Source organism: Magnolia sinica, chromosome 13 (genome assembly GCF_029962835.1).
Source record: "Magnolia sinica isolate HGM2019 chromosome 13, MsV1, whole genome shotgun sequence".
Taxonomy (NCBI): Eukaryota; Viridiplantae; Streptophyta; class Magnoliopsida; order Magnoliales; family Magnoliaceae; genus Magnolia; species Magnolia sinica.
Window position 1 is genome coordinate 2,008,348 of NC_080585.1, and position 24,413 is coordinate 2,032,760.

General features: G+C 38.7%; 2 protein-coding genes across 2 annotated transcripts in view; one reads left to right on the plus strand and one right to left on the minus strand.

Moving 5' to 3' along the window:
- Positions 1-3,885: 3,885 nt before the first annotated feature.
- LOC131223953 (protein LATE FLOWERING-like) lies at positions 3,886-4,461 on the plus strand. The gene has a single exon (XM_058219550.1). It carries the CDS (start codon positions 3,886-3,888, stop codon positions 4,459-4,461), a length of 576 nt encoding a protein of 191 aa, XP_058075533.1.
- Positions 4,462-14,873: 10,412 nt separating this feature from the next.
- The window catches only part of LOC131222378 (citrate synthase, mitochondrial), a 38,295-nt gene continuing 28,755 nt past the window's right edge, over positions 14,874-24,413 (minus strand). The window contains exons 10-20 of the mRNA XM_058217419.1: positions 24,217-24,266; positions 24,049-24,126; positions 21,388-21,516; positions 21,124-21,166; positions 20,754-20,840; positions 20,137-20,238; positions 19,391-19,498; positions 19,244-19,294; positions 17,481-17,554; positions 15,387-15,438; positions 14,874-15,276 (exon numbers count right to left, since the gene is read on the minus strand). Coding sequence (XP_058073402.1) covers positions 15,184-15,276; positions 15,387-15,438; positions 17,481-17,554; positions 19,244-19,294; positions 19,391-19,498; positions 20,137-20,238; positions 20,754-20,840; positions 21,124-21,166; positions 21,388-21,516; positions 24,049-24,126; positions 24,217-24,266 — 867 coding nt within the window. The 3' untranslated portion in view covers positions 14,874-15,183. The remainder of the gene's footprint in view (positions 15,277-15,386; positions 15,439-17,480; positions 17,555-19,243; positions 19,295-19,390; positions 19,499-20,136; positions 20,239-20,753; positions 20,841-21,123; positions 21,167-21,387; positions 21,517-24,048; positions 24,127-24,216; positions 24,267-24,413) is intronic.

Here is a 24,413-nt window from a genome sequence, read left to right on the forward strand (position 1 = left end):
TAAGTGAACCATGGAATTGGAAAAAGTTGAGATGGGTCATCTACTGTTAAACTCTTATTTCAATGTTTGTGTGTAGCCTACAGGTTTTCTTTCGTCAATCTCCCTTCCTCTTCTTACATGTATCTCATGTGTCATACCCTTTGTATACATGTATATATGTAATTCGAAAACATAATAGTAAGTCATTAATAAGTTAAAGTGAAAACGACAAAATTAGGAAAAAGTGCGTGCGGAGTATGAAAGACATTCCATAGCAGTGTACATTTTCCCAAAATGTTGTCTAACGGTCTATCCGACAAAAAAATTGAATGCTACTATTATTAGACAACTTCCGACAAACTATCATTATTATAGCCAAGCTAATACGTCCAAAAAACTAAATCTTACTTTGTCAGAAAAAGTGCACAAAACGACAACTCCTGATATGGCGAAAGTTATAACAACTACCAGGCGGTTAACCGTTATCAATATATTCTTTTATCCATGTAACTAATGAAACCCTAAAACATATAATGTACCATATTTTGATACCATCATTTACTTATAATTGATCTTTTATTCATGTGCACTAAATTAAACCTTAACATGTATGATAAAGGTTTATGTGGCCCCATCTTAATGGCTATGTGACATCCATTTCATACGTTTGTTATGTTGGCTCATATTAAGATATTATACAAAAAAGTATAAAAATCTAAAGCTTGAGTGAACCATGGAATTGAAAAAAGTTGAGATCAGTCATCTATCGTTAAACTCTTATTTCAATGTTTGTGTGTAGCCTACAGGTTTTCTTTCGTCAATCTCCCTTCCTCTTCTTACATGTATCTCATGTGTCATACCCTTTATATGCATGTACATATGTGATTGGAAAACATAATAGTAAGCCATTAATAAGTAAAGCGAAAATGACAAAATTAGGAAAAAGTGCGTGCGGAGTATGAAAGACATTCCATAGCAGTGTACGTTTTCCGAAAATGTCGTCTAACGGTCTATCCGACAAAAAAAAATTTTGAATGCTACTATTATTAGATAACTTCCGACAAACTATCATTATTATAGCCAAGCTAATACGTCCAAAAAAGCTAAATCTTGCTTTGTCAGAGAAAGTGCACAAAACGACAACTCCTGATATGGCGAAAGTTATAACAACTACCAGGCAGTTGACCGTTATCAATATATTCTTTTATCCATGTGACTAATGAAACCTTAAAACATATAATGTACCATATTTTGATACCATCATTTACTTATAATTGATCTTTTGTTCATTTCCACTAAATTAAACCTTAGCATGTGTGATAAAGGTTTATGTGGCCCCATCTTAATGGCTATGTGACATCCATTTCATACATTTGTTGTGTTGGCTCATATTAAAATATTATACAAAAAAAAGTATGAAAATCTAAAGCTTGAATGAACCTTGGAATTAGAAAAAGTTGAGGTGGGTCATCCACCATTAAACCCTTATTTCAATGTTTGTGTGTAGCCTGCATGTTTTCTTTAGTTAATATCCCTTCCCCTTCTTACATGTATCTCATGTGCCATACCCTTTATATATATGTACATATGTGATTGAAAAACATGATAGTTAGCCAATACTAAGTTAAAGCGAAAATGACAAAATTAGGAAAAAGTACATGCGGAGTATGAAAGACATTCCATAGCAGTGTACATTTGCATAAAATGTCGTCTAACGGTATATCTGACAAAAAAAATTGAATGCTACCGTTATTAGACAACTTTCGACAAACTATCATTATTATAGCCACGCTAATACATCCAAAAAAGCTAAATCTTGCTTTTGTCAAAGAAAAAGCATAAAGCGACAACCCCCAACATGGCGGGGGTTATAACAATTATCAGGCGGTTAACCGTTATCTATATATTCTTTTATCCATGTGACTAATGAAACCCTAAAACATATAACGTACCATATTTTGATACCATCATTTACTTAGTAATTGATTTTTGTTCATGCACATTAAATCAAACCTTAGCATGTGTGATGAAGGCTGTATGTAGCCCCATCTTAATGGCTATGTGACATTCATTCCATACATCTATTGTGCTGGTTCATATTAAGATGTTAGACAAAACGTATGAAAATTTAAAGCTTGAGTGGATCATAGAATTGGAAAAAGTTGAGGTGAGTCATCCATCATTGAACATTTATTTCAACATTTGTGTGTAGCTCGTAGGTTTCCTTTTCTCTCTCCCTTCCTCTTCTTACGTGCATCGCATGTGCCATACCCTTAGTATACATGTACATATGTGACTAGAAAACATAATAGTAAGTCAATGGTAACTTAAAATGAAAACTACAAAATTGGGGAAAAGCACGTGTGATGTATGAAAGGCATTCTATACAAGTGTATATTTGTCCAAAATATCATCTAACAATCTATCCAACAAAAAATAAAATAAAATTGAATGTCGTTGTTATTAGACAACTTCTAACAAACCGTAATTATTATAGCCACGCTAACAAGTTGTCCGAAAAGCTAAATCTTACAAGTTGTCCAAAAAGCTAAATCTTACTTTGTCGGGGAAAATAAAGAGAAAATGCATAAAGCAATAACCCCCAACACCGACATGGAGGTGGTTATAACTACCAACGGTGGTTATCCATTATCAATATATTCTTTCGTTCATGTGACCATTGAAACCCTACACATATAATGTACCATATTTTGATACCATAATCTACCTAGTAATTGTTCTTTTGTTCATGTGACTAATCAAATCCTAAAACATAATAATTTATCATATTTTGATACCATAATTTACATAGTAAGTGCTTTTTTTGTTCATGTGACAAATCAAACCTTAAAACATAATAATTTACCATATTTTGATACCATAATTTACTTAGTAAGTGCTTCTTTTTTTTAGGTTCATGTGACAAATCAAACCCTAAAACATATAATGTACGTACCATATTGTGATACCAAATTTACTTAGTAATTATGCCTACTAACTTCCCCCATAAATCAATTCGACATTGATTTTTTGTTTCGTATACGTGGAATATTTAAAAATAAAAATAAAAATTAGAACTTGGGATTTCTTATAAGCTAGATTGAGAGAATGAAAGTATAAAAGTTCAATGAGCCTTATAACAATCTCCATTCATCTTCTTTTGATAATTTAGTGGAATTACATGGAACTTCCATCATAAATTTTATCTTGGAGTCTTTAATATTGAACCAGAGTATCTTGTTTCCTATTACCATTGAGTTTAAGAACCTGACCATTTATACTAGTAAAAAAGGGGGAGAGAAAAGCGTAGAAAAATGACCATGCTTAGTGGAAAATAACATCTTGATTACCTTATAAAACATCACAAATGTGCCCTTAAGCATCAATTGCATAAGCATATTAATTAATAGTATTGAAAATGAAAAGATATAAAATCCTATATCAAAAATGCTAATTAATTTTTTTTTAAAAACTCGAACTTGCTTTCATGCCATTAATTAACTTGGTTTTCTTAATTTCTCTGTGAAATTAAACTCAACTGGCTAACATTTCAAGGTCTTATGCCACACAACAAATAGGAACCCAGTCACAAATGGGTCCAATATGGGCCCCACATATTTCTCTTATATTTTAAAATCCTAGTCATATATTCAATTTGGGGTTTTCCCATTTTACTCTTTTTTGCTGATTTCTTCTCCCTTAACACATGCCATGCGCTATCTAAAAATAACCAAAAACGTTGCAAGTAACCCTATCTTCCACCTCATAAGATTCCAAACCCTAAGATAAGGAAAATACACTGGAACGAAACTCCTCCAACCCCCTCTTTAAAAACTCAATACTCCCAAGACCCTTTTCTTCACTTCTTCCCATCTTCCTCTTTGCCCTTCTCTTCCCTAGTTTACCATGGCAAACAAAGCATCCATTAGTTCAATCAAGTTCAAGACTCACGCAGGTGACCTTGCAAGAGCCTTTCCTTTTGTATGTCCCTACTGCCCTAAGAGGTTCAACTGCTCTCAGGCCTTGGGTGGCCACATCAATGCCCACAGACAGGAGAGATATGAGGCAAGGAGAGAGAGGAGAGCTATAGCCAATGCTAGAAGGAAGCTCATGGCAATCGCACCGCTGCCACGGCCCATGTTCAGGACAGCAACCACGTCCAGGGCCCGCATGGTCCCGGTAACTCCGTCCTTCCCACCGATGAACTACCGCCCAATAATCCACCACCAGGTGGTACGTCCCCCATTCCGAAGCAATGCTGAGAGAAGGATCAGGGCCCCACATCACATGATGGGCCCAGGAAACTGGACCACGCCGCCAACCAACGCTCACAATGTAGAGCTTGATCTGAGCCTGCGGCTCGGCGGGCATCGAGAAGAAGAAGAAGTGACCTCTAAGCTGAATTTAAGGTCACCCCAGCTGGATCTGACCTTGGCTCCCTTCCAACCTCAAGACGAACCGGATTTGACATTGAAGCTCTAATGCAATATTATCTTTCTATGTTTTTCTTTTTAGTGCTTTGGTTGTTGTTTGTCTTAGGGTTTCCTTCGTGTTCAATGCTCAGGTTCATGTCTGCTTGGCAATGATGTAATTATTTACTGTCATCAGCTCCAAGCTGTCTTAGAACTTGTTAGGGCAACATGCAGGATGTATCTGGTCTTGTTTTAATTTACCTTGTTGTTACTGTCTTTTCAAATATTTAACTTAGTTGTTTTGCTTAGCCCAACATGCATTTCTACATGCAAACGTGCCAGTCTGGTAATGGGTCATCTGGACCAAGCACAAGGTGGCCGATACAAAAAAAGTCAGGGTGGTCCGCTCATCAGGTGGGCCACCAGTATACGGAAGGAATGGATGGTTCAAATAAAGTTGTTTAGAGTACTTCACATTCAACATGCATGTTTTCACTGATGGATTAATGGACAAGAATGATTTTTCCATATAGTCATCTTCACGGTGGGGCCCACTTCAAAGGGCCAGATGTTCAACATGCTTGCCAGGTTGGCACGTGTACTCCGTGTAAAAGTGCATGAAGCCGCATGCAGCGAAACAGTGGGCATAAATGTGATTCACTTATAGTAAAGAGAAATGATCCAGTGCTCTAACGAGCACTGTAAGTTATAGTGCTCCTGGTTGCATTGGGACACAGAGACACTTCAATCCATTGATCCAGACTGTTCATCAGCTCCAATGCACATTTCATGGACTACCATGCAAATACCACACTTATTTGACAAATATAACCGTTTGATCAATAGCATCATTCAGTCCACTAACCAACTGATTGTCTATATGGTAGGACCCATCATGGCGTGGTTTTAAAGGAAATTATAACCATCCCATATATCCGTGGCTTGGAAAATGGATGGCTGTAAAAATAGGGCCAAATCAAGGATAGATTGGATCACCTAGTCAAAGCCATTTTTTGCATCATAGCCCATGGAATGTGTTCTGGACACAATGGACGGTTCAGATTGACCGATTTAGTGTACAAGTGAACTGACGCAATTAGGAGTACTATAACTTATAGTGCTCGGAGAGCACTGGAGCATTTCTCTATATTAAAACTGTAAAAATTGGTTTCATTAATTTTGACTGGAAAGCTAGAATTTTGAAAGGGCGATGGAGATGGACATTTACCCCGTTCGTCGCGGTGTCCGCAAGATCTCTGAAAGAAGATTTTGCATCTCTTAACCCTAACCCTAATGCATGAAGTACATGCGCAATTGAGTTAGTTTTCCCTCTGTTGCGATTCATTATCCAGCATGTGTCGCCACCACTGGCCCCTGGTGATGAGATGGTCCTTTGATTTCAACCGCCCATGTTCTCTTTACTATACTAAAAATAAGAAATTTTCCTATAATCACGTTTCAGAGATGATCTCAGCCTTTGATTGTAAAGTTGAACAGGATCCATTAAAATTCATCTTTTTATTGTTCTAAATTCATCTATAGATCATCGTACCTTTCCTACAGTGACCCACCCTTATTGCATAGACTCCACAACATAGAAGGTTCCGATCATCATACCACTGAGAATATGAGACCCAGTGGGCGGCGAAACACACAGATTTCTGAGTCGCGACGGAAACTAAACCAACCCTATCCAATTTTGGCCTGGTTTCGACACGCGGAGCACCGTGATATTTCTCAAAGGTTTCCACCGTTTGATACGTTCGTACTAACAGTCTCCAATCCGTCCATCGTAGTTATTGTACAATTAGGAGAAAGATATGTAGATTTTTCATTGGATGCATTTCTCACATCAAATGGTGTCCACTGGACATGACTGTCCACCAAATAAAAAATAAAAAATAGAACTCTGGTGTCCATCTTCTTAGGTAATTAGAATGCAGGTGTCCATGGACAACCTTACTCCAATAGATGCAACCCAATGATAAATGACCTGGATTTCAGAAGACTGCATGTTCACATTTGGCTCAGATCTGCACACGTCAGGATGACCCCATGTGGGGATGCTAACATGCAACATTGGCAGTATCCCCAAAGCTACACCCAGATCCATAGCTCAACTGGCATACTGAGCGGAGATACCTTGTTTCAACACTTGGGGTCTTGGTATCAATCCCTAGTGGGGGTGGCTAACATGGAGTGGGTGTACTGACATGGGAGTCCCCAAAGTATCGCCAAAGCCTTCTGATGACATACACGGTGGACAATCAATGATTTTGATTTTTCATCCATACCACCATAGGTGAGCCATGGTGCAAAAAATCATGCATATTGTATTATCCTAGCCATTTGAATGTGGATGGTTAGTATCACAAGATGATTGGATCATTTTATTTCTCCATTTGATCTTAGCCATCCATTTTTTATCCTATTAATCACATGGCTATGATCATCCAATCACATGGTTTTTCACTATTGCTTGTCTCTAAAAATGGTACGAATGAATGGACTACCATGATCGATACATTGCAGTTCCATGTAGGGATGCACATGGTCAGGTTGGATTGATTGGGTTTGTATTACCCTACCCCCTCAAATTTTATTTGGGTCCAATAAACCAATAGGTTTAAAGTTTTATTCACGTCCAACAGGCCAACACATTTATTAAATGGTTCGAGCCATAGCAGGATCTAGACCTGACCCATATGCAAAGGGTCAAGCTTGGGCTGAGTCTAGGTTGGCCAAGGTGTTCCTACAATGACATTTATGTAATGGATTGCTCAAATCCACACACGTGTGCATTACTGGCATGTGTGTCATTTGAAGTCCCCCTCTCATGATAATTTTACATTTACACCCACCTAGCAATGACATTCCTTGGGCTGGTTATTTTTACTATTTCTATTTATTCATTCTGTAAATGGATGTTTTTGTATGTGAACTTTCATGGCCTTCTATTTCTTTCTTGCCAACATGTTAAATGTGCACATGATAACTTATGATCCTGTTAATCTGTCCACTAATTAATTAATTATAAATTTTCAATTCCCACTTAATTCTTTTAATTAAACTTATAAACTACAAACGGTTTCCTAAACTTGAAGTAACTAATTACTTTCTCTGTGCTGCGGGTTGGTCCATTTTAGAATTGTCTAAATTAAATTCATTTACAAACTGAATCCAGATCGAGTTGATTTGGGAGGTCCCCAACTGGACCTAGACATGCTTCATGGGTCCAAATTTCAGACCCACACTCATTTAATTTAGGTCAGGTCTCATGACCTATCAGGTCAACCTAATTCTTAGAATTTCATGTATCATTTAAAAGCTTTGGAGACATTTGATGAGATCCTACAAAGGCAAGAAATTTACCCAAATAGGTGAAAATAAAAGGGTCATTTATTAATTATCTTTTTTAAAATTCACTTGCTATTGCAAACCCCGCTACTTAATTACTAAAAATTCACTGCAAAGCTAAATTTATACGCTTTCTAAGCTTGAGAGGGGGGAGTAGTCCATTGAAGGGGCAAAAGGTGCTATATGAAAAGAGAATACTCTTAGGAGGGAAACTGTCACTTAGATTATTGTTTAAAAGATGTACTATTTACGTGCTCAAGTAGTTAAAAATAAAAAGGGTCATCCAATAATTATCTATTTTCAAAATTTACTTTCTATTGCAGACCCCTCTGCTTAATTTCTAAAATTTTACTGTCAATATGAACTTTTACGCTTTTCAAACTTGAGAGGGGGAGTAGCCCCATTGAAGGGGCAAAAAGGTGTTATATGTAAGGAGACTACTCTTTGGAAGGGAAACTGTCACTTAGATTATTCTCAAAAAGATGTACTATTTATACGCGGAAGCAGTTGAAAATGACAGGAGTAATCCAACATAATTATCTTTTTTTTTTTTTTTTAATTCACTTATCATCGCAAACCCCACTACTTAATTACTAAAAATTCTCAGCCAATATGAACTTTATGCTTCCAAAGCTTGGGAAGGGGAGTAGCCCATTGAAGGGGTAAAAGGTAAGGAGACTACTCTAAAGGGGGAAACTGTCGCTTAGATTATTCTTAAAAAGATGTACTATTTCAATTCTCAAAAGGTAAAATGTATGTATGTAGACCAAAAAAGTTAGTTGTACATATCAATTTCCAAAAAAATCCAAGATACTGGATTGTGACCATTTAGCCGTTTTTAACTACAACTCAAACGTGTAGCATGGAAGTGCCTGTGCATTCAATTTTAATTAAATTTGGAGATACATCCCTTTTCAAAGATAAGATTCTATCTGCTCATCAACACTTGTTTCCCATGCAAATACAACCATTGATTTTGAATGTCCATATCTGCTCACCGTCCAGATACACTATCAAATACTCAAATGAGCTTCAGCCACCTAATCGTAGAGGAAAAAGGAGCCCAGACTGATTGACAACCACACCCATCTTTATCACTTTTGGTCATATACAGTGGTACAAATATGAATATTTGTTTTACCATCAGTAGACTAGAGTGGGTATTTATCAGTCATTGGGGATGTCGACGTTAGTCATGGGTGCTGTTTTGTAAATGGTGGTGATCTTCATCAAAATGTGCTAGTGGCATTCATGTGGAAAAATCCAGACCGTACATACTGTGGGGCCCATTTTGGTTGGATCACACCCTGGAAACCATACTGATTCGATGATCTTAACCGTCTGATTTTTCCTAGATTTGAAACTGTGACCACTTGATGGCTGCGAGTTGGAAGCTTAGGATAATTCAATCGGTGGGTATGCTCCATCCACGATGGTTCCAGAGTTTGGATTGTCTGGATTGACTTACTTCAGTCGGTGTCAATTTTAGGGGTATCCTCCATCCACGGTTGGCCCAGAGTTTGGACCGTCTGGATTGATTTTAATCGGTATAAATTTTAGAGGCATGCTCCATCCACAATTGGCCCAGAGTTTGGACCGTCTGGATTGACTTCAATCGCTGTAAATTTAGGTGTAAGCTCCATCCACAATTGGCCCAGATTTTGGACCGTCTGGATTGACTTAAATCAGTGTAAAATTTGAGGGTATGCTCCATCCGGGAGCGGAATAGGTGAGAGCCCGGATCCACAGTGATGTATCCACACCGTCCAACCATTTTTAAAGCTTATTTTATTGCATGATTCAAAAAATGAAGCAGTTCCAAATCCCAGATGAACCATAGTACAGGATGGACGGCGTGGATATAGTCAAAAAATTACAGTAGGCCCCACAGTCAGGGGTCCCACCCACTCCATCCATAATGTGCCCAGAGTTTGGACCGTCTGGATTAACTTTACTTTGCCGCCACGTGTACAGTGGATGAGTCACTATCATTTCAAAGACTGGTGCAAGGAAACGAGTACTAGTCATATTTTTCTGTATTTGATGTATTTTTCTAAATCGAAATGGTAAGGCCGATTCCATTGACAGTCTCTCTCGCTCTCTCCCCACCCACCAATACCATGGAAGCCAAAGCCTCCAATGGTTCTAGCCCAGGCCCGAGTGACGAATCTGGGTCCCACCCAAGTGGGCCACCAGCGTTAGGTGGAGGAATATCAAACGAATACCATCGACTGATGGTGGACTGGCCATGCCCGTTTTGCCCAAGAACCTTCAAGAGCCCACAAGCCATGGGTGGCCACCAGAACTCGCACCGAAAGGAGAGAGACGCGCGCATGAAAGCCTACAACGAGGAACTTTACAACTCCGGACCACCCAAGATCACCCCACACGCGCTCACACCCTCGTGCCGACCCGGGTCAGTACCTGAACCTACCATGCACGGGCCTAGACTCCGACCCCGACCCGAACATGGGTTTGGACCCGATTCGGGCCTGATGGTTGGTGATGGACTGAGACAAGTGGAGGGCCGGGATAGATCGTACATGCCACGTGCGAATGTATACATGCACATGCATCTGGACCAGTTGGAGAGGAGGGTTGTTTCGGGTCCTTGGGTTGTGCCTGGGCCTCCAATGGAAGGCAGTAATATCGGGGCCACTGAAGTGAAACCTGACGGATTGGATTTGAGCTTGAGGCTGTAAAACATTCCAGAACTTTTTCTTCTTTTTTTTTCCTTCTTCTTCCTCTTCATGTATGCATGGAAATATGTAGATATTTAAATAAAAGCAATGATGCATGAAAGAGTTATTTACACAAGGGTGGGATCAGGACAGTACAGGTGGGCCACGTTCTTGTGATGATTGTGGGGGCCACATAGTAAATGGCTCAGATGCATTGTGTTGAGAGAATCACAAAATATATGAACGGTCTATATCTTAACAATAACTAAGAGATGAGCCAAATCAATTGGACGGTTGTACCCATACCAACATCTATCTTAATACTGTGATCTAATGGATCTTACCATGCATAGACCCATGACCCAAGACCCAAAGAGGGGAATGATCACACACGTAGGTCCGAGCTATGTGGGCCCGACCATGATATTTGAGTGCCATCCAACCCGTTTATTCGATGCAACCCATGTTAGGCATAATTTCTAGGGCTGTTAATGGGCCGTATGAGTTGGGCCTAGTCAAAATTACAATATTGCCTGGCCCGGCCCATTAACAGCCCTAATAATTTAGGAAATCCAGTCTGATCAATAACTCAGGTGGGCCACACCAAAGTGAAGAGTGGAGGACAGAGTGAAAAAGCTAAAGTAATTATTTTGAAAATAACATAAAGAAAAGTAATAACTGGAGTTAGAGAGTCAGAGTCGAAAAGAGAACTCTCTCTCTCTCTCTCTCTCTCTCTCTCTCTCTCTCTCGTCCAAAACCGTGTGTAAGAATAGTCCATGCAATCATACATTTCATTAACAATCTCCAATGGGCTAGCCTTGCATTCTTAAGGGCCTTTATCATTCGAAGGTATCCCTTTCAATCAGAAGGAAAACAATTTCTAGTACATATAATACAAGCAGCAATACATGATTCTATCCACGCAATTAGTTTTCTAAAAGCACTAAACTTCAAACATATAAATGATATAAAAAGACATTTAAATTAAAGATAAAAGGTATTTTGATAACTTAAAGAATATCATTGCTTGTCAACTTACAATTAAGTTTTTTTTAGTTAAAATTTTACTTGCTCGATTTAATTCATTATCTTTTCTCTCTGTGTCCATGTAGCTAGCACACGCTCTTTTTCATTGTCTTTCTATATTACATGTACCATTTTTTCCCTCTAAATCTCTCTTAGGTCTTATCTCTCATTTCTTTGAAATAATTTTGAAAAACACAATTGCTTTTCGTTTAAACTCCATGACACAATCTTTATTGGATGCCTTTTTGAGTTTTCACCCATCATAATAAAATAATATTAGTATGGCAGGGGAGGTCCACTTTCAAAACCTGTTGAAATATTGTAATATTTCTTCTAGTAAGCCCAAAAGGCACTATTTTTTATTTTTTTTTTGTTAGCTTGTTAGTAAACCTACTGTGAGTTCACACTTCACTGTTAGCCACCCCCACTCGGGAATCGATACCATGACCTCAGTGTTGAAACATGGTATCTTTCACTCAGTCTACCACTTGAAAAGGCACTATAGACAGACCCATGAGGAGAGGCTTGCTTCCCGCCATGGTTTATAGACTCAGGCAAGTTGAATGCGACTTGTCCAAGCTCACTCAGACTCAATCAGACTCGATCTGACTATCACCATGAGTCACCCCAACGATTCAATTCTCATTGAACAAGTCAGGCTGATTTAGACCGATTCATCAGAGTCTTTTAACCATGATTCCCACCTATTATAAGCAATCGAGAGATGTACAGTTCAGAGAATCAAAATCCACAGATAAGTTTAATTTGGCCTGGGAATTATACGAGGGATGAGCTGCATCTTTGAGTAGTATATATGGGGTTTCAATTACAACAAGTTTAGAAGGAAACTTGATCAAAGATCAATGGTCGAAAGAAGCTGGATTGTTGTTGGGCGTTGGATCGCCAGTTAGACAGTTTTCCCTCAAGCTAGTATTCTAACTTAACACAAGCACTCCCTTTTTATGTTTATATCACACCCCGCTGGCTATGTGCATTTGTTTATATAGATACAGAATTATGGTATATATGTGCACTTGGTTTATATAGATGTAGGATTCTAGCCATTAATTAAGGTTCATAAATGTTGCCGACTGAAGAAGTTGTATTCGATCATTTTCTTACTTGACCAAGTCTTTCCCAATTATTGTAGGAGTCTCATTCTGCTACCTTTTAGTGAAGAAATAATAAAGCATATGGCCACACACAGATCACCTCATGGAGTTAGATGGTATATGCCCAAGTTGAGTCGGACTGAGTTATGGCTGACCCGACTCGACCTGGTTTGAAATAGACCTGACCCGAACTTGACCCTACTTGGTAGTGAGTTGGGTCGAGTCAGCACCGAGTCAGGTCGGGTGTGGCGGGTATCCACGGGCTGAAATCACAACTCAGAACCTAGGTGCACCTGCCGGAATTGCAGCCTCCCCATCAGCTACATGGCATCTCAGATCTGAAACGTCAAATCTGGGTTTTTTTAAAAAAAATTTACAAGTCAGGTTTCTTATTGAGTCAAGTTAGTGTCGAGAAGGATTTCAGGTCGAGTTGAGTCGAGTCACTGGGTGACCCAAACTCGACTTGGTTTGAGTTCGGATTGAAAGAAATCTACTCCGTTCGAATCGAATCACCCACTTGGTTCAGGTACAGTCGGGTCTAAACAAGTTGGACAAGTGAAGTCTGCCGAGTCGAGTCATCCTGTGCCCAGCTCTACATACAAGTATCATCACAGGCATTAGGAAGGTTTGAAAGGTGCGCATCCTCATTCACTATTCCATGGTGTGGTTTGCGTAAGCTCTAGATAGGCCTATTTTTCACTTACAAAATAACATGAGCTGGCAAAACTGATGAACGGAAAAAAGTCACACAGACATAATGGTGGGCCCCAAAGTTTTCTTTCTTTTTTTATTTTTTGCATGGCACCTTACATCAAGTGCTATAGGAAATTCGCATCCACTCATAATCCAATAAATTCCTTGTAAGCTTTTCTCACAAGGAAATAAGTGCAACGAAATTCATCTCAGCATACTCTACTTCTGATTCACCTGCAAGAGGACGGATTGGGAGTCGGACTCCCAAATAACTGTTATCTACAGGACCTCAACAGTACTTGGGTCCACCCAACTGATGACTCAAATCTGTTGCAAGATGGGCCTCATGGTAGATGGGATATTCCAAATAAAAAATAAAAAAAATCCCTATCAGATGATCTGATTCATCCTACTGGATTCTGTTAAATGTGGACCATTGGTGGTAACTGTTCGTCCATTTTCATTAGATGGCTACAATGGCTTAATAGGGAAGATATTCAGGTGGGTCCATTCCATGATGAGGCGTGCTGGATCAACCACTAAACCTTAAACCTCCCTGTGCCATTGCACATATAAACAAAATAAAAATAAAAATAAAGCTCATCCCTTTGTGTGTTTCCTATGAACACAGCAATTCTATATTTTAGGGGTTTCATATGTAAAACCAGTCTTTTGGTCCAGTGCCATAAATGCTTATCTTTTAGGCCATTAATATAAAAAAGCCCTACCTGCAGCCTGCCATGTGAACCACAACCATTCACCGTATTCAGTACATGTACAAAATGCACATTCTGTTTGTATGCGATCCAACCCACTAATTAGGTTGTTCCTACTAGCAGTGATTTAAATATAGGTAGCAATGAACTTATTGCACCCTGGGATACAGAAACATATTGGTATCGCATGGGAAATATTGCATGAATCGGTGAATGTATGGCTGTTTGAGGGAGGATTCTAAACTAGTGGAATTTTTCAATAAAACTTTAGGCTATATTGAGAGAGACAAGATTACACACTTGAATTAATAAGATAAATAAATAATCACAAAAAAAAAAAGAAGAAGCATGCACATAAGCTTCTTTTGTACGGTCCCCAAATAAAATTAAGAGGAAATGAATATTTATTGAGGTTTTTGTGAATTTTAGTTGTTTATTATTATTATTATTGAATTTTTGATAGGAGAATGCATTGCATGTACCAAGGATACAAGGGACTTTTATTAAGGATTTTTGGAAAAATATAGCGATGTATTGATGTATCGCAATATATCAGCAATTGCGATATTTTGTGAAATACAGGAGAATTTAATAACTTCCCTTGTATATCACATCAGCAACGTACAATATCAATAGTATCAGCCAATATTGATATTTTAATCACTGCCCACTAAGATGAAGGGAAAGCACAAAGATCAGCCAATCCAAAAAATTCTGTAGGTCCTACAAAGGTTTCAATAGGGGATGTCCGATCCCCATTATTTCTTGTCGTGTAGCCCACTTGAGTTTTAAATCTCCTTTTTCTTTGTTTTACTTTGTTGCAATTTATTTTTCCATCTCAAACACATACATTCATTCAGCACAGGTGCTCAAATTTACTTATATGCAAGAAAGACGTAGCAACCTTCCGTTGATTTTTTTGCTGTTTTTCTTTTATTTCAATGACCACAAAATAAATAAATTGTATTAGCTTTGAAGCTCCCCTGGCCCGTCAGCAATATATCAGTTTGGTATGACCAATTCAAATAACAATCACAATAGAAGCCTTTCAAAATCTGAGAAGAAACACTAAAAAAGAATGAGGTCGGACCATCTTACAGGCCAAAGCACACCAACATGGCCCACTTCCAACGTGTCCTCTCTTCTCGCTATTATTGCTTGGGAAAATCAATACAATGATTCAGCTTCAGTTGCTTTGCTTTCGGCCTCAAGCCGCCTTCTTGCAGTAACTGTCAAGCCAGTCCATTGTCACACTTTTTGGCCTTTCAAGCGCCAAGCCAAGAGCACGGTCCCATATTAGCTGCACCAGGATCATCGATCTTAGACTAATAGAGAAGAAAATGACCCTTTTCATCTGTTAAATGATCAGCTGAAAAGAAGGAAAAGGAAAACTGAAGGGATCACAAGTACCTGGGAGCATATTCCTATGCTTCTTGATACGCCAAACAGAACAGTGAAGTATCTGCCCATGACACGATTGCACAATGATGTTACCATCTTTGATTGAAGTTACAAGAATAGAGTTAGAAAAGGAATAATGCATATGCATTTTTGGTATTTAATTGCAGTATCGTCTTTGATTCAAGTTACGAGAATGGAATTAGGAAAGAAAGATGCATTAGCATTTTAGGTATTCAATTGCAGCAAGGGTGTGTTTGGATGCACAATCAAATTCGATTGCAGTAATTGGTTAGAAAGGGGAATTAACCAAATTGTAATCTTCCATGGCATTCATATTGAAGATCTTGGCTCCAAATTGCAGTTATGGTAGTTTCAATTTGGAAATGAAAGGAACGTCTAACTGCAAGTTGGGGCAAACTTGCCATGACTACTAGGAAACATCATTAGCTTTTGTGCACATCGACTTAACTGAATGTTGTTAATTTAATTTGCTACGGCATCCAAATGCAGCCTAAATTGATGAAATTTTAGAGATGTTTGTGTGCACAGATAGGACCCAAGAGCTGTTGTGCACATATCTACCACTGCCTACAAATGATAGGCAGGAATCATAACGGCTTGTTTGGTAGATGCCTAAAAATGTGCTCCCTGCTTTTTCGCCTTTCTCCGAAACTAATTTTCTGAAAGCATTACGTTTGGTAGCCACTTTCTATACTTGACATATTTGTTTAAACATAACATTAAAATTGGATGTGATAAAAACAGCGAGTGCCTCCTTGCAAGTGCGTTTTGGTGTCACCATTTTAATGGAGGCCATGTAACTCAAAAGCGTCATGGGGCCACTGCAATTTCTGTATGACATCCACTGCATCCCTCAGTTTCTCCAGCTCATATTAGGAGGTGAGCCCAAAAATAGGCAGATCCAAAACTCAATTGAGTCGCACCAAAAGAAGGATTGAACACCCACCGTCCAAACCTTCTTGGGCCCTACAGAAGTTTTGTATCAGGCTGATTGTGTTTTGCCCTTCATCCTTGTGGGAGTCAAACTTGTTAATGGATTGGATGGCATATAAACATCATGGCAAGCACTAGAAAGGTTCCAATGGTGGGAGTTTCCATCCCCCACTGTTTCCTGTGGTGTGGCCCACTAGAGTTCTGGATTTGCCTGCTTTTGGGCTCATATCCTAACATAAGCTGGGACAGCTGATGGATGGAATAGGTGTCACAGAAACATCACAGTAGGCCCCGCATTACTTTTTGTTACACGTGCTAAGAGTTCTTGGAAATTCACGTACAGCTTTCCAAAATCCTACCCTATATACTTTTTTTAGATTTCCCACAAGGCTCCCCTTCTGCCAAGAGATGATCCAGACTGCTCATTTGTCAGATCCCACCTAAATTGTTTCTCTGACTAAACTTTCAGTGATTAAAAACACCGTCATTATCGATGTATACGTGTTGTAATCTCAATCGTTATTCCTAATTCACATTGATATGGACAGAGGCCATCAAGATTCTTGTAGACCCTAGGTGGTAGCTTTTACATATTAATGACCTAGATCATGCTTGGTGGGACAGAAGGCAATGGACAGTCCATGTTGAATCCAAATAACCTGAATCATGTTGGGATCATTTGGATTCAGGAGGGACATGAATTTGCCACAACACTTGATGATCCTAAGAATCCAATCATGGACTCAAAATGGATGTCCTTATTGATCATAATGGATGATGCTTTTGATCAATGTCTATGAAGACAGAAAAATAAGCAGTGCCAACCAAACAACCTTCAAAATAAAATCAAATTTCTGGAACTAAGTTTTCATAATTTGCTTTTCATAGAAATATGCATCAAAAAAATTCTTTTTGAGAGTGGCTAACAAAGAGGCCCTAAATGTATTTCAAAAATAGATTTTTAAAATCCCATCGCCATTTTTTCTTCATATAACCTATCATTTTTAGGTTGTGCACCAACTCTTAGTGCACACTGTCACCAGAAATCATACCCAACTTCTAATAGTTTGATCTTTTCCTTGTTTCTTTGGTTCTTTTTTTTTTACCCTTCTGAATCTCCTCTGTTAAGAGAGGTTTGGAACTGCTTACCTTGCCTCTGTTAAACCAAAATGGTTCAGCAACACCCCGCTATGAGCATCGACATTAGGCCATGGATTTTTTACCTGCATGAAGCCCAAGGAATATCCTTTTGTCAAAATAAGGAGCTGAAACTCAAAATGGAGATCTGGATGACATGATCGATTTCACATTAGATGCTCCAATATGTTTCCAATTAATCCAATAGTCGCCAAGAAATGAGGAAATAACAGCAAATAAAAATAAATGTGCCATCTCAGTTTGCAGGAGGGCCCAAGGAATAAAACCGAAGGGTTTCTAGAAGAATCACTACTGTAGGGTTTTGAAGCTCATTGCAGGAAACAAGAAAAACCAATTTATTCACTCAGAAACAACATCATGATCTAATAACTGACTTTAAAACCATACAAAAAGTACTGAGTGCTAACTGCTAACTCAAATCAACTGATATTACAACCCCCTCCGCTCACACATAAAACTCTCCTAAAATATCTCAACTTGAATTCAAAGTGTCAAAATAAGGAAATTTAAAGATAAGTCCAAATTCTAATGCTCCAGTGCTCTCAGAGCACTATAAGTTATAATGCTCCTAGTTGCATTGGGACACTTGGACAGTCTAATCCATAGGTTTAGACTGTTCATCAAGTCCAAGGTACATTTTATGGGCTACCTCTAAAACATTGCACTGATATGACATATTGACCATTTGATAAATGGCCTTAAATATAGATGGTCAAGGTCATTTACATAAAAATATGTCTAAGCAACAATTTGATCCATCTATGTGCGAGAAACTATTATGGATTGCTTATGATTTTAAAGAATCACTTCTGTCAGGCAATCTAGCCATCTCATCCATGGCTTGGAAAAAGGATGGCTATAGAAAATAAGGCCAAATCAAGAATGGATTGGATCATTTAATCAGTGATTTTGGCATGGTAGCCCGTGAAATGTGTTCTAAACTTAATGCACAGTTCAAATTGATTGGTTGGACTGTCCAAGTGAAGATGCAACTAGGAGCACTATAACTAATACTGCTCTGAGAGCACTGGAGCTTTTCTCCTACCATATGGGTTGCGTATACACAACCATATGGTGTATTAAGCTGTATGGCATGCATATATAACCAAAACATTATATCCAGCCCCACATATCAAAAGGAACATGGGATGGTTCACCAGATTGGACTGTGGGCCCACAGTCCAATCTGACCACAAATAATGGACCGATCTTTCTCGAATATCAGTGGGTCCGCTAGTGGACCCTAAGCATTGATCAAACGGTCTTTCTTGCATCAGCCATCCATTGAGCTACGGGCCTAACCTCTGTACAGTTTTCCTCTATAGTGGGTGCGGTGCTCTTGAAGAACCCTTGCAGAGGAGATACTTTTTCACCTGTAGTATCTACCCCCTTGATGTATTAACATCGATTTCTAACAGATCTAATTAGGAGAAGCATGTAAATCCCATAGGAATAGTGCATCCGAAGCAAACAAATTACTTTTCATTATTTAAGCACCCCAAGTGGTGGCAAGTTAATCACAAACCTCTAAAAGAATCAGGTCCTGGTAATAAAAGAAAAAAGAGGATTGTTATTTTTTGTCTTCAGATAATTGAAGATTATGAAAATTTACCAACATGAGATCAAACATTTAAAACGCCTTAATCAGTTATCACATGTTAAAACAACAAGCCACAATAACAAAACAGAACAATATGTAGATTCCCTTCCCTTAAAGAATGAGAAGAAAACCAATACCCATTCGATAATTTTACCTTGCCTAGCTCAGTAAGTATTGGAGGAACAACTTCATAAAGCTTTGAGACCTGTAAAGGGGGGAAAAAATAGCCTCAAGTACCAGAAAATCAGATATAAAGTAAGTCAATGCAGCGCTTAAATAATGGAAGGATCAAATAGTATACCAGCTGGAAAAGCGGGTCATCAGGCAAGTGCTTCAATGCAAACTCCCTCTGGCAAGTGTATCTCGGATCTGTTTTACGCAAAACTCCATGCCCAAATCCAGGAACAACCTATGTCAAACATTTTTAATGTTTTAGATGGAAATTAGGTTGCAAACAGAACATGATGTCAACAAAAATTTGTAAACATCACTTCCAATGAGAACCAAAAAAACACGCATTGAAATTGCTGAAATTCCTAAACATGATAGGTTACCTACTGGAGATCTTAAGACCAGATCTCATAATGTCTTCCGCCCATCATAAAAAAAATTCCCAAATGGCTTCCACCATGTGGGTCACTTGACCCCACAAGCATACCATTTGAAGAACGATAAATTTCATGACGACTTATCCTCATATGGTAGAACATGGTTGTATTAGAAGTTAGCATACCCAATCAAGGTATTCAATAATGGTAACGGTTACCTGTGATTACTGTTATGATACTGGCCGTTACAGCCATTTGAAAAAAACAAACTGCATCGGCCCAGTTACGGGCTATTTCTCCGTAATGGCTGTTACGGCCCAGTACTGCGTAATGTTTCCTACCCTTACCATTACAAAACGATTGTAACAGCCGCTACATAACTGTTCTCGAATACCTTGTACCCAATGAACATTAGCTAAGTAAAATGCAGCCATGTAAATGCTTAACTAAGCTATTGAATCAATGGAATACGAGTTGAGCAGAAGTGATCATTCCATACCTTGCCGCTATTTAATGTTTTCCAGACATATTCCTTCAACTCTTCAGTCGTTATGTTATCCCCACACTCCTCCACTACAGATTTGATCCATAATAAGACTTCCTGTAATCCAAGTACACCGCAAGTAAAGATACAGCATAAATACGATATCATCATCATCACCTAGCCCTGTCCTATCTATTTGGCGTTGGTTTTTCTGAATTTGTATCACCAACATACTCAACACAGATTCTTATGATTTTTGGGCAAAAGTTTTACAACCAGAAGCTCCAATCTAACATAGGAGTGGTTATATTTATGAAACTGCTTGCAAGAGAAACCACATTGTGACTAACAGGCCCTGGAGGACATCACAACAATCACCCAGAAACACATGTTTTCCCAGAAAAGTCCAAGGTCTTGAACTCTGCATGATTGCCATCGTGTTTCTGAAACTCTCTAGTGCACGCAGATGGAGAATTGGTGAATGATGTTCCGCCTCAATGTATTTGACAAAATGTTTCAACAAATGAAATATCAATAGTTATAAGGGAAAAAAAAAAACTGTGTCAAGATAACACATCGGTAAGAATTATAAAAAAGAAAAAGGAAAAGTGCACCAATAGAGATTGAAGTACCTGATTGGCCAAGCCATGGAGTGGCCCAGCTAAACCATTTAGAGCAGCTGCAAACGAGAGGTAGGGATCTGAAAGGGCACTAGCAACCTGCAAATGCAAATTCAGCATGGTTTCAGAAGACACAGATATGCTTAACTGAATTTACGTATGAATGTAACAGTGTGTGCATACAGCACAACCATCAAACATATCAAGATCCAAATGCTAAGAACATGAGAAGCAAATGGAGTATAGCTTCCGGCTTTATGTTATCTTACTACCAAGAACATAACTGAATTGTCAGGAATATGAAATGTTCGAACATACAGAGGACAGATGCAGTGTGGTCAAACAAATTGTTACCATACTCATCAAGTTCAGCATGACTTACCAGATGGGCAGTATGAGCACTAACGTTGCCACCTTCATGGTCACTGCGAAATAAAAATCAGATGAAAAGTGTTGGTTTGCAGTCATGAATTGAAGTTAAATCATCCCAGTGCATGTATAAGAAGCCTTTGGAGGGAAAGAAGAAGATAACTAATGAAACAAGCCTGCAGCTTTTTTTCTTGTCTGTTTTTCTCTCTGTTTTTTTAGAAGTCTGCAGCAACATAATGATTATTTGGGCATCGGCAGTGACATGGGAAACACCCACCTGTGGATAGTGACATACAGTCGCATAAGCTCCTGCATTTTGGGACTATCAAATCCAAGCATGTGAGAGAAGTTTCCACCGTAATCTAGAGAATCATCTGCAGGTATAATTTGTCCATCCTTATAGGCCCTTCAAAACCACACAAGAAGTTACTCAGAATGTAAGTCATCTGTATATAATGGCGACCCTGAAAAAACACCAATTTACATTGTCCATCCTTGTTAATTTTTTGTTCTTTCATTCGGGTTTTCGACAATTTTAAAGAGTTATGCTTGCACAAAAAATAAAAATAAAAAATTCTTGAGATGATCATGCATGATTTTCGATGTTTTGTTTGTCAATTATCTATTAGTTTATACTGAAAGTAATTGGATTTTATTGGAACTATATGAATATCATTTTCAAATTTTCATTCATTTTAATGTTTCCATTTCTTTTTCCTATTTTATTTTATTTGTTTAAATAAATTAATTTGTTTGTGCATGGAAGCATCCCCGTGCCAAGACTTTTAAAGTTTGCCATGTTAGACACTTCGGTACACTTCGGCACTTGGCACCTGTGCCACATCCAAGTACCATTGTTGGAACGTCCTTCCAAGCTTTCCTTATCAATAAAAGGGGTTTTTACTCAAAAATTCCTCCGAGTATATGATATTCCAAAAACGTGCTTTGCCTTTTCATATTTACCAAAACATTCCTATAGCAGTACGGATGGTGGGTTAAAAGTCTAATTTACCCACATAAGGAATTAGCGGACCCAAAAGCCTCACCAAGCGTTGAGGATAATTAGGACTATGAAAAATGAACCCTATTTGGGTCCTAACCTGATGTGTTTTTGAAATCGAATCCAATCACTAGTCACATAGCCCAATTTTATGTGCAGATCTCAAAACCCAGCCCCATCTGTGATTCAGGTGATCTATATGATTGGAAACAATGCACAAGACGATCCACCCTTCAAAGTGCTTCCCTTAGTGTGGCCCACCCGAATCACAGATTGTCATGAATTTTGGACCCCTAGCTTGAATGTTTTTTTTTGGCATCTAATGGTTCGAGTGTATTTCACATAATCATCAACGTGGGCTCCGTAGAAAATCAACGGTGGACATCTCTCTCCCAATTGTCTCCTTTGGTATGACCCATTTGAACCACAGGTTCTCTTGATCTTCTGGTCGCAAACCTAATGTGGGTATACATATCTAATAGTTGGAATGGATTTCACATACTCGGTGGGCCTAGCCAAAAGTGGGTGGAGGGTCCCTCTCCGAGGTGTTTGACGAGATTTTCAAGAGGAATTGTGTGTAGCACCCGCTGCGGGGATATCTTGTGGTGACATGACCCAAGCTCAGGTCCCATCATGATGTATTGGTTTTATCCACACCATCCATATGTTTTTCCAACTCATTCTAGGGCATAAGCCCAATAATGATGTAGATACAAAGCTCAAGTGGACCACACCACGAAAAAATAGTGGGAATTGCATGTCCACCATTGAAACCTTGAGGCCCATCGTGATGTTTAATTTGCCATCCAACCTGTTCATAAGGTCACAAAGACCTGGATGAAGGGACTCGATTTAAAAACTTTGTGGCCCACATGAAGTTTTCAACGGTGGGCGTTCAATCCCCACTGTTTTCTGTGGCGTGGTCTTTTTGAGGTTTAGATCTACATCATTTTTGGGCTCATGCCCTAAAATGATCTGGCAAAAGAATTGGACGGCATGATAAAAAAAATACATCATGGTGGGCCCCACATAGTTTGGCCCACATCTAGCCACATGGATATCCTTTTGGCGGGCGCTGAAGGCAATCCACTTCAAAGATTTCCGTCCTATGTTTTATATATATATATATATACACCCACCCGAGCGCACCCTTGATGTGTATGTGAAATCCACTCTGACCATTAGATGCGTAATCCCATGTTAGGCTTAAGTCCATAAAATCAAGCTGGCATGTGATTCAGATGGGCCACACCAAAGGAAATGGTTAGGAGAGAGACATCTCCATTTTTGAATTTTTATAGGGCACACTGTAATGGTCAACATGTGAAATCCACTCAAACCATTAGATGCCACAAAATAATTTAGGCTGAGGGCCCAAAAATCAAGACAATTCGTGATTTAAGTGGGCCACACCGACCTATACATTGTTTCCAATCATATGGTCCACCTCAATCATAGATAGGGCTAAGTTTTGAGCCCTACACCTAAAAATGGGTCCAGCACTTGATGGTTGAAGTGGATTTTGGAAACGGGTCCCACCCCACACAGCCGACCCCTTTGGGAAACCCTTTAGGCCTTTACAAGTCTAGCTGGCATGATTTACAAATCTAGCTAGCACGATTCGAGTGTAGCAATCTCCGGGTGAGTGGATGGATGAGAATGGAGAGGCAAAAGGATGTCTTTTTACACCCACCTATAAAGTAGGAAGCATGATTTGGTGAATATACCATTTAAAGGCATTTTATGGTAAAATTGATATTTAAAGGGAATTTTCTGGTAAAAACCCTTAAATAAAATCAGCTTTGATGTAAGCTTTGTGAGCTTCACATCAATTTTCATCTGAACAAATTCGTGTGTGCAAATTATTTGTTCATGAAATAACCATGTTGAAAACATATGGGATGAGAATGGCAAATGTGGTAAACCAGTTTTATTTACCTTCGATAAACAAAAGAAGCCACAACTGGGACTTGAGCAATTAAATTGAGGGAGTCCTCATATGTGGGCTCCCAAAACCTAAAACAAATAAGAAGAATAAGTTAGGTAAAAGCTTAATGTACCACTTGAAGATGGATAAGCTGTAAGAACACCTGTTCAGATACTAACTTTGATTTATGAATCCCCTTCTCATATGCCTTCTGAAATTCACTTTGCACCTGAAAGATGGATAGCAAATGAAGAAAGACCATTGATAGTTATGCTAGGAGAACATTCAAGAGTATCAATGCCGACAGGGATAAAAAGATACTATGTATCTCTACTCCTTCAAAGAAAATGGAGGGTTGATATTTATAAGTGCACCT

Bases quoted from the DNA above. Each gene is read 5' to 3' on its own strand.
- LOC131223953 (XM_058219550.1), top strand. From the start codon at position 3,886: ATGGCAAACAAAGCATCCATTAGTTCAATCAAGTTCAAGACTCACGCA.